At 38.2% G+C, this 15,939-nt stretch overlaps 1 protein-coding gene across 1 annotated transcript in view; it reads left to right on the forward strand.

Annotated features, from left to right (window-relative positions):
- LOC139350909 (protein bicaudal D homolog 1-like) overlaps window positions 1-10,704 on the forward strand; it is a 108,079-nt gene extending 97,375 nt beyond the window's left edge. The window contains exons 12-13 of the mRNA XM_070992580.1: window positions 5,905-5,988; window positions 9,328-10,704. Coding sequence (XP_070848681.1) covers window positions 5,905-5,958 — 54 coding nt within the window. The 3' untranslated portion in view covers window positions 5,959-5,988; window positions 9,328-10,704. The remainder of the gene's footprint in view (window positions 1-5,904; window positions 5,989-9,327) is intronic.
- Window positions 10,705-15,939: the final 5,235 nt, after the last annotated feature.

A 15,939-nucleotide genomic window follows, 5' to 3' on the forward strand; every position in this document is an offset into this window, starting at 1 on the left:
TTATCAATCAGTGGGTTACTGTGAGACATTGGTGAGTTGCTGCAATTTTATAATTGATTGTGTGTTGTTGGCATTGATTGTACCTGCTGTTGTGATTGTATCTTTAAATGGTTTGCATCAATCGAATCACAAAAATCTTAGCTTTCCAATCATGTATGGCATGAGCACAAACTTAAATATAGTAGTCGTGAACATGGAGGTGACGTCCCGTGGGCTATGGTACCATTGTGGAATTAGAAAAAAAGTTTGAAAGAAAGTATGATCACAAAATGTTTCAGAAAAATGAATGGCTCACTCTACAGGGGCAGTTGTGGTCCCCAAGACAGGGGGGGACCGATCTTAACTGCACTCACACTCGAATGATCAATTTCTTTGAAGCCTCACCTTGATGTGTAATTTGAATCAGATAGCCTAGTTAGTTGGAAATGTACATAAACTTCCCTTATGTGACGACACAGGTAGTCTTTGTTTGCACAATTTAATCCAAATTATGCACATTTTCTAAAAAATGCTCTATAGTTTCAGATTTGTGTATTTTTCCTTCCTCTCAACTACTGATTTCTATTTTGCACTTCATTAAAATTAACAAGCAGTTACTTGGGGCACCCCCATAGTTCAGGTGATAGGGTGTGCACCCCATGTATTAAGGCTGTCAGTCCTCTGCAGTGGCTGCAGGTTCGACTCCCACTTGCAGCTCATTTGCTGCATGTCGTCCCCTCTCTCTCTGCCCCTTTTCCTGTCGTACTGTCAGCTGTTTCTATCATTAAGGCTAAAAAGTCCTAAAAAAATAAAAAACAAAACAAGCAGTTTCTTGAAACTTGCAGGTCCTGATCTAGGCAAGGCAAGGCAAATTTATTTGTATAGCACAATTCATACACCAGGCAATTCAAAGTGCTTTACAGAAGCATAAAAATACATTAAAATCATACATTTCAAAGAAAGAGAGAAAGAAAGAAAAAAGTTAGAATAGAAAAATAAAAGTAAAATAAAATACATTTAAAGGAAAATTAAAAACAGAAGCCAGTAAGACAATAATTTAGCGTTTAGAATGCTTAAAATCATTGTGCAGATATAGAAATCTTGAACTGCCATACTACATATGACATCTTCGTCAGGTTTGTGTCCATTTTGACTGACAAACGCACATTACAGGTTCATTTAACATCATTCAACAGTTGTCTCAAGCTTTATCAGGGGTCTTAGCTTTATCAAGCATTACCTTTACAATAGCTTTATCAGGGGCATTAGCTTTACCAAGCGTTAGCTTTAAAATCACTTCATCAGGGATCTGGCAAGTGGCAACATTAATCGATCACAAAATGGAGAGAAAACAGATGGAGGGTATTTCTGTCCATTACATTTCAGAACTTGTAATCATGCGTTTTTCTGCTTCTGCCATTCAAATTCTTACCTCAGAGGCGAAGGAGACAGCATCATTCCTGTAATTCATCATGTGATCTACGCAAAGCACAGCACTGACTGGCTTACTGCCCCACCATCTTAGTTCAGTGCCCCTTTAACACATACACACACATACACACTGATTGCAACTTTTCCACATCCAGCTCTGGTGTAATTGGCAGGGGAATCCATTCCTGCTGCTGCATTTTAATACAAATATCGATATTTGGCACCATTGATAATGTATTGCAAGAGGAAGTTATACAATATATTCCTGCATCAATATTTTGTCCTCTCCCTACTGTATAGGCAAGGCAAGGCAAGGCAAATTTATTTGTATAGCACAAATCATACACTAGGCAATTTAAAGTGCTTTACAGAAGCATAAAAATCATACATTTTGATTAGAAGAGAACAAAAAAATAAAAATAAAATACAATTAAAGGAAAATTAAAAACAGACACCAGTAAAAGACAATAATTTAGCAATTAAAAATGATTAAAACCATTGAGCAAATACATTTACTTTAAGTAAAAGCTGTAGCAAATAATAATGTTTTCAACCCGGATTTAAATGAGCTGACACTTGGTGCAGACCTCAGGTGTGCAGGGAGAATGTTCCACAGGTGAGGAGCATAATAACTGAAAGCTGCTTCACTTCGTTTGGTTCTGATTCTGGGAACACACAATAGACCTGTCCCTGATGACTTGAGAGGTCTGGATACTTCATATGGAGTCAATAAATCTAGAATATATTTTGGTCCTAGACCATTTAATGCTTTATAGACCAACAGTAAGATTTTAAAGTCTATTCTTTGACTCACAGGAGGCCAATGTAGTGATCTGAGGACTGGTGTGATATGGTCCATTTTTCTGGTGTTTGTAAGGACTCATGCAGCCGCATTTTGGATCAGTTGTAGTTGCCTAATTGATTTTTTGTTTAGGCCAGTAAAGACTCCATTGCAATAGTCCAACCTACTGAAAATGAATGCATGAACAAGTTTTTCCATGTCTTCTTTGGACAGACAACCCTTGATTCTGGTTATATTTTTCAGGTGGTAGTAGGCTGATTTGGTAATCAGCTTTAAATGTTTGTTAAAATTCAGGTCCGAATCAATAATTACACCAAGATTTCTGGCTTTATCTGTTGTTGTCAGTGACATGGAGTTAAGTTGAGCACTGATCTTTGACCTTTCATTTTTGGGGCCAAAAACAATCACTTCTGTCTTATCTGCATTAAGCTGAAGAAAATTCTGGCACATCCACTCATTGATTTGATGAATACACTCACTCAGTGAAAGTAAGGGACTGTAGTCATGTGATGACACAGAAATATAAAGTTGTGTATCATCTGCGTAAGTATGATAAGCAATATTATGATGCTCCATAATCTGAGCTAGGGGCAACATGTAGATATTGAAAAGAAGTGGTCTGAGAATGGACCCTTGTGGCACCCCAATCATTATCTTTTTTCGTTCAGACACATGCTCACCAATTGACACAAAGTAGTCTCTATCTTGTAAATAGGATTTGAGCCAGTGTAGTGCAGTGCCAGTAAGTCCCACCCACTTTTCCAGTCTGTCAAGAAGTATGTCATGATCAACCGTATCAAAGGCAGCACTGAGATCTAATAATACTAAGACTGAGGTTTTGGAAGCATCATTATTCAGATGTATGTCATTTAAATCTTTGATTAGTACAGTCTCAGTGCTGTGGTGTGGACGAAATCCAGACTGAAATGCATTAAAACGATTGTTCTGCATCATGAAAGCATGCGTTTGTTGAAAAACAACTTTCAATAATTTTTCCAAGAAAGGGAAGATTTGATATATACTGTATATATAGTATCATGTTTGTCAGTAAATCGAGTTTTTTTTTTTTTATGAGTTTGCACTCCCATGGCATAGTTTTTTTTCCTGCTGTATAGGCCATAGAATGCCATGTGGTGAGTTTATATTTTTATACCTCCAGTTACAAACACTATAAGCTTCTTAGTGGCAGAAATGATCATGTTCCAGCAGCTAGTGATGTGGAATAACAGCATTTATTTCTTGTCAGTTGCATTGTGGCTGGGTGATGATGCAAATAACTCCAAGTTGATTTAAACTCAGTAGCAAAAAAAAAAAAGGAATTGTGAGATTTTGAAATTTGTCAGCAGAAATGGTGATGAGCTTTAAAAAAACAAAAAACCCCCCCAAAAAAACAAAGATCTGATGCATATGATGTAAATTTTGAGATGGTTCTCGATCTGGTTGAAATGCTTTTGGTAAATCTTAGTGTCTGCTGTCATTGTCTCTGCTAGTCAGCAATACTACAGGATTATAACTGACTAGTGACTATACTGTTTGAACTTAAATAGAAGGAATAGGAACATATTGCGTGAGTGTAACATGTATTTTGGCTAAGGTAAAAGAAGGAAACCAGTGTGATCTCCTCTCTGTGATACCCTTGCTCTGTCCAAACAGATATATACAACTCACACACATTTCCATGTTCTCTGCCAACATATCAACTTATCCTAAATTTTGATTAGGAGCCAATTTTACCAATGAAGAGAAACCTGAGGTCTGTCAAATGTTGTTTTCTGCCCCATGGTATACCTACAGAAATACTAGATGTGCAGTTTCATGTGCTTAATGGTGTTCTGGTATTGGCAGTAATCCTTGGGGTGAATGATATGGCAAATAAATATAATCAAGTAGGGTTGGAAATATTAGAGTTAAAGGAATTTGTTCAGTTTGATATTGAAGTACTATCCCTAGTATTCATTTCATCCACCATCCACAGCTTATATGATTGTTTTTCCAAAAATGTTCCATTTTTGCTTTTGAAGCAAACAGCCCATTTATTGGGTGTTCTTGAAGACACTGACTTTGTCATGTTCAAATGTAAGGAGTTTTCCCATACAGACATTCCATGAAATCAAAACAACTGGTCGTGTCAGAAATTATTTTATTATTGGGTTTGACTGTAATGGATCAAATCAAAGCTCAACTTTTTCAGAACGAAAGCAAGTGGTGAAAGTCAACGCTATAAGTTCAGGTCTAATGAAAACATATAGCAAATTCCTTTTCCTTATTTTGTGACTGTGGCAGTTAAATATCTTGGAAGAGCTTTAGGCTCACTAACTTGATAACCAACAAAGCTTTGTCAAGATTGTAGTAGCCATAGAAGGAACCAAATACTTTATCTATTTGGGTCCTCTGGAATGGAAGAAACTGAAGCTGTCATTGCTCAAAAAGTGCCACATATTGCTGAATCCAACTTGTAAATACAATGGAGTGAAAAGAAAGGAAGAAAATAAGTAAATACCAAGATTGGTCAAAAAGGATAGAGTTTGGGTTGGTATCATGGATAAGGGAAAGCCTAACAGGATGGCATATCCTGGCATATAGTTAGCATACAGTTAGCAAAAGATTGTATTGTGTTACAATGTGAATTAGATGACATCAGGACTTAAGCTCTTTTGCAAATTACCAGCATTAGTGAGCAACAGGAACAGGGTTAGCATAACACCAACTGTAAACTATCACAATTCAAAGATGGGTTCCACTTTAGCTTTGATTGGAACAAATTGCCTTGTTTGGACTGGAATTGTGAAATACATCCATAATGACATGACTGTTGGACCATAATGGACCAATGGTAAGGAGCCCCACCTACCTCTGGAAAGTAAATGAATTTGGGTTTTTCTGTAGGGCTAACATTGCATGTACTGTATTTTTCTTCCTTTTTTTCCTTGCATCCTTCTTGGTCTTCAGTCTAATCTTGCTTTGCCAGACAAAATGGCTTTGTGGCTATACCTACTGGATTTAAAAAAAAAAAAAAAAAAAATGAAATGTCTGTCAAGCTAAAACTCCAGTCTTTTCTAACATTATCTCCTTACAATCCTGACCATATCACACAATACTATAGAATCATGGTTTGTTGTAATGTGATCAAACCTTTCTCGTTGGGAGTTCTGTCCTATACTGTAAGCAGCACCTTTGAGCTAATGCCCTGCTGTGCAAGCATCCAGACTGTTAAATGTCATACCACTAAATGTGTCTGATGCCTCTTTGCTGTCTTACCACTTTAAATGCACGTGTACATACCAAGTATTTTAAAGCTTTAACTGTACAGTGTTATGTTAATATATACGCTAAATATCCATGAATTTCTACCTTGTGTGTCATATTTCATGAATGGTTGGTTGATCATTATTCTCTTCCATTATTCCACACTAGGAATGTTTATTTCCATAATATCTCTTATGTAGACATAAGTTTAAGTTTGTACAGTATACCTAGCAATATAGCCCTTCAACACAACAAAACTGAAAAAAGAGGTCAAACTTTCCATCACAATAAAAAAACATCCAACCCAACCTTAAGCTTACTGATGCATAGGTAAGTGTTGAGTGCTTGCTTTCTTTCTTTTGGGGAAGGCTTTATTGTCTTTCATGTTTACTGAAATATTTACAGTGTATATCTGTGCTGTGTCTAACAGTGTCAGTCTCTTGCAGATCGTCAGTAGCCTCTTGCCACAGTGCCGTTCCTCGTACCCTCCCCACAGCTGAGAGTTTTGGCCTCCTCAGCTCCTTTCATGGGTAAAAGCAACATCACAATCACACTACCAGTAGACTCTAGGGACACATTTTCACTGCCACATCTCCCCTCTTACACCACAAGTTGTCCCATTTTTCTCCGATTGTGGAACACATTCACCCAGATTTGAAAACACTGTCTTGTCAGTCTGAAGACCAGTTGAATGCTCCTTTAAAATACAAAAATCCAAATCTCATATTTCTTGCAAGGACAATTTCCTTTTTTAATGGAAAATGGAATAATGAGGAAGGAATCATATTATATATGATATCATTTCATATTATATTACTGTGATATTAGACAACAGCTTGCTGCTATATACTGTCTGTCTGTCTGTCTGTCTGTCTGTCTGTCTGTCTGTCTGTCTGTCTGTCACTCTACCACACTACCACTTTAGACAGAAATGCCTTAACAGCTATGGGATGGCTTGCAATGAAATTTTGTGGAGACATTCAAGTTCCCCAGAGGATGCGTCCCACTGACCATGGCACCACCATGACATTCACAGTGGTTGTTTTGATTGAAATGCCTCAACAACTATTGAATCTATTTCTGTGAAATTTGGTACAGACACTGAAGATCCTCTCAGGAAGAACTGAAATACCGTTTGTGATCTTCAAACATTTAATCTAGTGTCATCAGTAGAAGAAAATTTCAATTAGTCTAGTACTTGTTTTATCACCAGAGACATGAACAGTGGGGAAAATAAGTATTAAATGCTTCAACATTTTTGTCAGTAAAGATATTTCTAAAGGGGCTATTCAGTGCTTTAAGTGGAAAAAAATAAGTGCCAGTACTCCCCTTATTCGACTGTTGTCAGGTAAATTAGGCGGTGGGTAACAGCAGATCATTAAGTGATGTATTTAAATACTAGGACATGATACTGACTTTCAAAAAGAAATTTGTTTTTATTGCTTATTCAACTTTGCAGATAAAGTCTGTTTGTTCACTTGGATGTTGGCCCAAGGCAGGTCTTCTGGGGGGTGGCCCTCAAGTAGCGTACAGGCTGATGCACAAGTGAACTGGCACCTACAATTTCCTGTGGACACACACATGAAAGAAATACATAGATAGAAGATGGAAACAGACAGTACATGGAGAAAATTGGAGAAGTAAGCGATGCAGTTGACAAGAAAATCAAGTAGGCTAAATGACATACTCCTGTGTTTGTTTCTATCATAACAAAACAGTAGACAATGAGTGTTTAATATTTTAGACCTAAATATTTGATTTTAGTGTAACTTAGCTGAGCAAATTCACAAATTTAGGAGGACCAACAACGTGACATAAATAACATAAATAAGATCTCCATATACTTACACAAATGCAACCAAATCCTATACAGGAGCTGGCTGCTCGTCACTTGCAAGATTAAGTCCATATGTCAGTAACAACCCAAGTAATCCACAAATACAAAGAACTCAAAACAAATAAGTCCATAAATTAAGTAATGTGAAATAAAGTGGAATGACACAAGCAAAAAGAATTGAACACACTACCTGAAAATGATTTAATACTTGGTAGGAAAGCCTTTGTTGGTAATGACAGCGTCAAGACGCCTCCTGTATGAAGAAACTAGTCACATGCATTGCTCAGGAGTAATTTTGGCACATTCTTCCACACAAACTCTCATCAAATCTTGAAGGTTCCGGTGGTCTCTTCTATGAACTCTGATCTTCAGTTCGTTCCATAGATTTTAAATTGGATTTAAGTCGGGTGATTGACTGGGCCGCTCTAGCAGCTTTATTTTCTTTCTCTGAAACCAGTTGAGAGTTTCCTTGGCTGTTTGTTTGGGATCGTTGTCTTTCTGAAATGTACACTTTAGCTTCAGCTTCAGCATCGAGTGGATGGTAGCAGATTATTATCAAGAATGTCTCTGTACATTTCTCTGTTCTTCCTTCAATTATATGAAGTCTGCCAGTACCATGTGCTGGAAAACAACCCCACACCATGATGTTCCCATCTCCAAACTTCACTGTTGGTATGGTGTTTTTGGGGTGATTTGTAGTGTCATTTCTTCTCCAAACATGGTGTGTGCTGTGACATCCAAAATGTTCAATTATGGTCTCATCTGACCAGACTATATTCTCCCAGTATTTCATTGGCTTGTCCAAATGTTGTGCAGCAAACTTCAAACAAGCTTCAACATGTTTTTTCTTCATTAGTGGAGTCTTGCGTGGTGAGTGTGCATAGAGGCCATGGCATTTGAGTGCATTACTTATTGTGGTCTTTGAAACAAGTATATCTGCTGATTCCAGGTTTTTCTGAAGCTCTCCATGAGTGGTCCTTGGCTTTTTGACAACTCTTTGGATTATTCTTTTGACTCCTCTTATGAGGAGCACCTGGTTGTGGTGGGTTTAAGGTGAAATAATGTTCCTTCCACTTCTGGATAATGGTTCCAACAGTGCTCATTGGAACGTTCAGAAGTTTAGAAATTCATCTGTAACCAATGCCATCACTATGTTTTGCAACAAAGAGGTTGCAAAGATCTTGTGAGAGCTCTTTGCTTTTACCCATCATGAGATGTTTCTTGTGTGACACCTTGGTAATGACAAACCTTTTTACAGGCCGTCAATTAGGACTGAAACTGCTGATATTCATTTGCACTGATAGGGGGCGGGATTGCATTCTAAATACTGACAGAATTCAGCTGGTTTCTTGGCTTTCCATGCCTTTTTGTACCTCCTCTTCTTCATGTGTTCAATATTCCTTGCCTTCGTCATTTCATTTATTTCACATTACATAATTAATGGACTTATTGTTTTGATTTGTTTGTATTTGTGGATTATTAGAAATATATTTACAGCCCAAAATGTTGACGCATTCAATACTTATTTTCCCTGCTGTAAATTCCCAACAGTAAATGTACTCATGCTGATGCGCTAAACAAAGATGTTGAACATGTTAAACAGACCTCCTTATCATTAACATCATTTGTTAGTGTGTTAGCATGCTGATGTTAGCACATAGCTCAAAGCTCAGCTGTGACTAAGTACAGCCTGAAAGAACTGTTAGCATGACTGTAGACTATTAGTGTTGCTCACCCGTTATTCTGTATGCAACCATCCTCAATGCCTGCTACAAATAAGCAAGCTAATGATTAGGCAAACATGGGTGACAAGTGGGTGTAACTTTACTATGCACAGCACATTACATGAACATTGTACCCATGGTATATAGCTGTATTGAAAGAGTTTGTGGGCCTCTAAGGTAATTACTTCAAAGGAACATGATGTCTGCTTATAATTGTACATATGGTTTATACAACACTAATGGACACATGTTTCACATTGTAGCTCAACCATGATCTGTGCTCCTTCCTGTCTTGTTCTCAACAACAGTGTGTCAACCCTCTTGGATCGCTCAACAGCTCACCATGAGTGCCTCCCGTCTGGGTTACTCAGTGCCCTCTGGGTCCTCCATCCCTGTGGAACACAACTCCTGCCCTCTGGCATTGTTGACCCAGAAGACTCACCCAACATTTTGTCCACAGGAACTCAACCACTGGAAAATAGGCCCACAATGCCTCTACAGTGAGTGCCTGGCTCACACTTACATTGCTTTGAAGAAGCAAAAATTCTACTGTGACACTTGCTACTGCCAGCAGAGCCACATGACCCTAGTAACACAGCCATTGCCAGAACTGCAGTACCTCTTCATCCATTCAAATTGGATGTTTTGAATCATCAAAATCTAATTAATCAAATTCTCTTTTTGTGTCATCCACAGTGGCTATTGTGTGTGTATGCATAAATATTTGGTTGAAGAGTCAGAATATGTGTATTTCAGCATATCACAACAACAGTATGGCACCATACAAGTATGTTAACCATTGTCTATATTTCATAAAGCATGTGCAGCTGTATAGATTTTAGCTTTTGCAGTTTGAAACATTATTGTTTGTTTTTCCATCCTTGTGTAAATCATTGCACTGCTTTTTTCATATTTTATCTGCTCTACATGCATTGTTCCTACACATGACAAACCCAATATAGGATAAGCACAAACTGAAGCAATGCATTCCAATAACAAGTTATGTGTGACTGATGCTCATATCAATAGCTGCAAAAAGCTGACAGCAGGCCTACATCAATGTACAATATTTCCCCTTTGTTTAGTTGGCAGTGCTTGGAGGTAACTTCACACAGCATGGAAACAGTCAGGCTCCTCTGTGCTCTTTCACAGGGAAATAGGACTTTGTTATCAGTCCACAAATGCTGAGTCACTTGCAGCACTCACTCAAATACCAAAAGCTTAAGCCAACAGGACCCAACTCTGTATGAGCTGGAATCTGGGGACGAAAAATAAGGCATATCATTTGAAAACGACGAGTGATTGTATCATTAAATTAAGGTGGCATAATGATGATGATGAGTGGATTTCTGACGAGAACAGACATAAAAAGGAGATTTACTCACTTCATGACTTTATCATCCTGTGCAATACTGAAATATGAACATGTCACATCTTGCAAGTTTTCCTGCGTTAGGTGTACCACTTTGTCTCTGTTGCTACAGATGGAGCCTGAATACTGCAACCCTTCACAAAAAAAATTTCTTATTTCTGTGATTTCTTAGACTGTGCTGTAGCATCAGGATGTTACTGTTCTTTACTGTATGAGCATTATTGTAAGCAATATTGTTGCAGTAAGTTTGTTTCAGACATCTGCCCCCTAAAAGCTTGCCTTTCGAATCAGAAATAAACTGTTACTGGAGATTCCTTTTTCTTTTTCACCTGTTTTATCCATAGATTTAAAATAAAATAAAAAAAAAAACATCAGCGTTAGTGTGTTATATACAGTGCATTTGGAAAGTATTCACACCCCTTTACTTTCCCCACATTTAGTTATTTAACAGCCTTTTTCCAAAACGAATTAAATTCTTGTATCAGGATCACTGTACACACAATACCTCATAATGACAAAGTGAAAAAGGTTTTTAGAAATTTTTGCAAATTTATTAAAAATAAAAAACTAAAATATGGCATTCACACCATTTACTCAGTACTTTGTTAAGGCACCCTTGGCAGTGATTACAGCCTCTAGTCTTCTTGGGTATGGGGATACAAGCTTGGCACACCTATATTTGGGGTGTTTCTCCCATTCTTCTCTGTAGATCCTATCAAGCTCTGCCAGGTTAAATGGGGAGCATTACTGCACAGCTGTTCTCAGGTCTTTCCAGAGATGTTCAATCAGGTTCAAGTCTGGGCTCTGGCTGGGCCACCCAAGGACATTCACAGAGTTGTCCTGAAGCCACTCTTTCGTTGTCTTGGCTGTGTGCTTAGGGTCATTGTCCTGTTGGAAGGTAAACCTTTGCTCCAGTCTGAGGTCCTGAGCACTCTGGAGCAGATTTTCATAGAGGAGCTCTCTGTACTTTGCTCCATTCATCTTTCCCTCTGTCTTGACTAGTCTCCCAGTTCTGCCTGAGCTCAATTTTTATTTCTAATAAATTTGCAAAAATTTCTAAAAAGAACCTTTTCACTTTGTAATTATGAGGTATTGTGTGTAGACTGAAGAGGCAAAAAAGTAATTTAATCCAATTTAATTTGGAAAAATGCTTTAACTTAACAAAATATTGGGAAAGTGAAGGGGTGTGAATACTTTCTGAATGCACTGTATTACAGTCCAGTCTATTTGGGTACAGAGGAGAGAAGTGGGAGAGAGATCAGACTGCATGATTTTTTTTGTTTTTGACGATGGTCACCATCTCATATCTAACAATCTCACTCTCAATGTGTCTTGGTCGTGTGAGTGGCAAGACAACATGTATGACCCTGACCAATCATAGCATGTCTTTCTTCATGATCACGCATGAATTCTGTCATCAGTGAGGTGGGTGAAGCAATTGTCAATGAAACTGACAGACACGCTGTGTGTGATGATGGCTTGTGTACAGTAAAGCAAATGCAAGAGGCAATGTAAACTTAGGCCTATAGATGTGGAATTAGAACCTAGCTAACCATATCTATTGGAATGAAGATAAGCATATTCCTGCATTAGGGCTGGGGATAATGTTATGAACACATAGCCAGCTACTCGCCTGGCTGATGAAGTGATTCCACTATTTCTCACCAACATTTGTATTTTTTGACCCAGTCATTGTATTCCTACCAGGAAACAGTGAATAGGCAGGGGTACTGTTGACACAGCTCAACAAACTTTTGTTGTCCCACCTTATAGCAGCAATTTGAACATCCCTCCTTCTCCTCTTCACCATGGTTACCTGACAGAGCTCTAGAGTGAGCACCTGATTGGTATGGGAGCTGTTCAGGAACATGTTGTGGGAGATGTCACACTACGCATGTCAAAACAAAAAAATTCTGGCATGATAGCCATGCATTACAGGTCATTTAGCATGTTGCATCACATGGCTGTAGACATATAGATTTGTGCAGTCTGATCTCGGCATAAGGTGGGTGTTGTAGATGTTCAGGAGGGAGGGGAGTGAGGCACCAATGATTTTTCCAGTGGTATTCACTATGTACTGCACAGTCTTGTGGTTGTAGGCAGTGCCAATGGTAGAAAGAGCACATGATGGGTGTAGTGGCTGCTGGCTTTAATTTGCAGAGGACGTAGAGGCACTGCTGGGCTTTCTTGGCCTGTGAATTAGTATTTATTGTGCAGGAGAGGTCCTCAGTGATGTGCACCCCCAGAAATTTGGTGCCACTCACCCTCTCCACAGCAGAACCATTTATAGTCATGTGTTGAGTTATTCAACAGTTTGGCAGCATACGTTGCTTCAAAACCTCTATATATTGCTCAGCATTAATGGGGCCTTCACAAATGTGCAGGTTAGACATGCCATGTGTACTAATGCAACCCCATACCATCACAGATGCTGGTTTTTGAACTGTGCATTGATAATAAGATGAATGGTCCCTCTTCTCTTAAGCCGGGAGGAAATGTTGTCCTTGATTTTAAAAAAGACCCTAACCCTCCAGAGACCAGAGAAGGTGACATTGTTTCTGGATCTGGTTTATGATGTCCTCTTTGCATGCCTAAACCAAAGTCTCACACCATGCTGTAGCATGACTGAGTATTTAACTTGTGAAGGATTTCTTCATCCTGTGGAAAAAGGTTTGAGCTAACATCAACCATCTTAACTTTCTGTCTTGTCCTGGGATCGGTGCATGAATCAGTTCAGCAAAATGGTGTTCATTTAATGCATAAAGGAGAGGAGGGTCAGATCATCAATGTAATCAATGAAAAAGCAGACTTTTTTGATGTATACATATCAGTGCAACGTAAAGTAACACCCCACTTGTAGTATTTTGCAAGCACAGTGGTAGTGAAAATTAAAGAGCAAAAGTAGATTACTGGTTTGAGCAACTAATTCATATATGTCAAATTCAAGGCCCGCAGGCCAAATCTGGTCCACAATGGAATTATCTTTGGCCCGGATGATAATATCTAATTATTATTAGAGCTGGCCCGCGGGTATATTGCACGCACCACTTGTACTACAAGTCCCACAATGCACTGCCAGTGCGTTTGCACATCAATCAAAGGCCCATGAACGAGTGAGTCCCTGCCCCACTCAGTCATCAGCAGCCTGATGGAGCTAGTTACCTGTGGTCAACTTTCAACTACCCTCTCCCTGAAAAATGTTTGCGGATGTGAAGGGCAAAACTGTTTGTCTTCTGTGTGGAGACAATGTGGCTGTAATGAAAGAATGTAATGAAAGAATATAACGTAAGAAGACACTATGAAATGAAACACCATGACAGGTAAATGACTTTGGAAAAGCCGCGTATATATACAATGAATGCAACTGATTTTTCTTGTATTTGTTTATAGCTCTTATAAACTGTGTTAGTTCCCGGTTCAAGTATCTGGCTTAGACTAGTGTGTATCAGAGAGCTGCAAACTCAGGATTAATATATGTTGACTCTCTTTGGGAATGTCTGGTTTTTCTTTTTTGGCTGTTGTTGGCCTGTGGGAAAATATTTTCATTTGAAATTACTATGGAAAGCTGCAGATAAAGCCATTAAAAATGAATACAACTGATTTTTCATTTATTTAATGATTAATGTTGTTTTATGGGCAGTAACTTATAGGCTTTGTTAGTTCCAGGTTCAATATGTACGATAAGGTCATTTTAATCAGTTTTCAATAAACATTGAACCAGCCTGGCCCTCGACTTGGAACATTTTTTTTTTTTTATCTTGGCCCACTGTGTATTTGAGCTTGAGTAAAATTTCAGTATACTAATAGTTTAATAGTTTTTACACTGCAAGTAAAGTTTTCTTTAAGAGAATTTAAAATCATACTTACTATTATTGACACTGTTTACTATTTCTATATTATTTTCACACTTAAAAATGTACTGCTAGACTACTATAGCAGCATGCTGCAGTGTACTTCAAAGAAGCCAATATGTATGGGAAGAATATTTTAATAGGCTACTATCAAAAGAATAAGCAATAAGCAAGCAACTGCAATCCAAATATACTTGAACATTATTATACTTTTCCCAAGTATATCTCGATCAAAAGTTCAAGTACAAGTATAAGCCAAATATACTTACACTTTTCTGTATACTTTTTAGTATAAGCCAAGTATACTTAAGTATAACTTGGTATATCTCTGATAAGTACATCAAAAGTAAACTGAAAGTATACTCTCTTATTTTTAGTTTAAAAGAAGTATACTAATTGTATACTTAAATAAACTTATTTTTGTAAGGGAGGACTGATTTCTGCCAACACACTGAAGGACACATTTTATAGACTGCATTCTATTCACTGCACTGACAAGAGCACAAAAAGGGAGAAATTATTACAATCTGCTGATTGATAGTGATTAAAAAACTTAAAAGGTATTTTGATACATAGAGGTTAAAAGGTGTGTCAGGTCTATTTACTTTAAAAAAGCATCGTATGTGAGTTAGCCTAGTTGGGTAAATGCCAATCTAAGGACAACCTTAGATTCTGTCTACTTAAGTGGGGTTTGTTGTAAACTGTTACTCCATTCAAGGGGAAAGGGAAGTTTACTGTTGTTATGTGTTCATTTTGTTTTCTCTTCTTACAAACCGTTATTAAAAATTAAAAAACAAAAAACAAAAATGAAAAACCTTTACGCACTGGGGTATACCATTAGCCCCTTGTGCAAGTATGGTACCATTTTTACTTTGTAAACAACAATTTACAACTATGCCATGTAATTGTCATGCTTGACAATGCTGCAGTAAATCACTCATTGTGTTCATAATAATCACACAAACTCAGCAACACACAGACTCGGAGTCTGTGTGTGTGAGAATGTGTGAAGCAATCAGTGATGCAATGCTACTCTCTGTCCTTGGTGTTTGTTCTCTTCAACCAGGGGTTTGCATACTACGTACTCAAAGGTCTGCATCTGATTTTTATTGTAGGCTAGAAGTCTGGAATGATTGGCCTTGTGTGGACATGCTTTGGTGTATCTGTATATGTAACGCTGAATGGCAAATGGATATATACAGAGTAAAAACACACACACAAATGTACTTCAAAATACTTGACAGCAATTACCTCAAAAGTGCACTTTTAAATATTGAACTTACATTTTACTAAAAATATAAATATACGGGAAACATCCATCCATCCATCCATCCATCCATCCATTGTCTATACCCGACTATCCACTTTCTGGGGTTGCGGGGGGAGCTGGAGCCTATCCCAGCTGTCAACAGGCAAGGGGCGGGGTACACCCTGAACCAGCCGATCGCAGGGCAACATATACAGACGAACAACCATTCACGTTCACACTCACACCTAAGGACAATTTTAGAGTCACCAATTAACCTAATGAGCATGTTTTTGGTCTGTGGGAGGAAGCCAGAGTGCCTAGAGAGATCCCACACATGCACGGGATGCCCTGCCTGATCGAACCGCCGACCTTCTTGCTGTGAGGCACGCGCACTACCTGCTGCTCCACCGTGCCGCCTACTGGAAACATAGTTTGCAATATTTGAATA

This window comes from Chaetodon trifascialis, chromosome 22, assembly GCF_039877785.1.
Source record: "Chaetodon trifascialis isolate fChaTrf1 chromosome 22, fChaTrf1.hap1, whole genome shotgun sequence".
In the NCBI taxonomy this organism is placed as follows: domain Eukaryota; kingdom Metazoa; phylum Chordata; class Actinopteri; order Chaetodontiformes; family Chaetodontidae; genus Chaetodon; species Chaetodon trifascialis.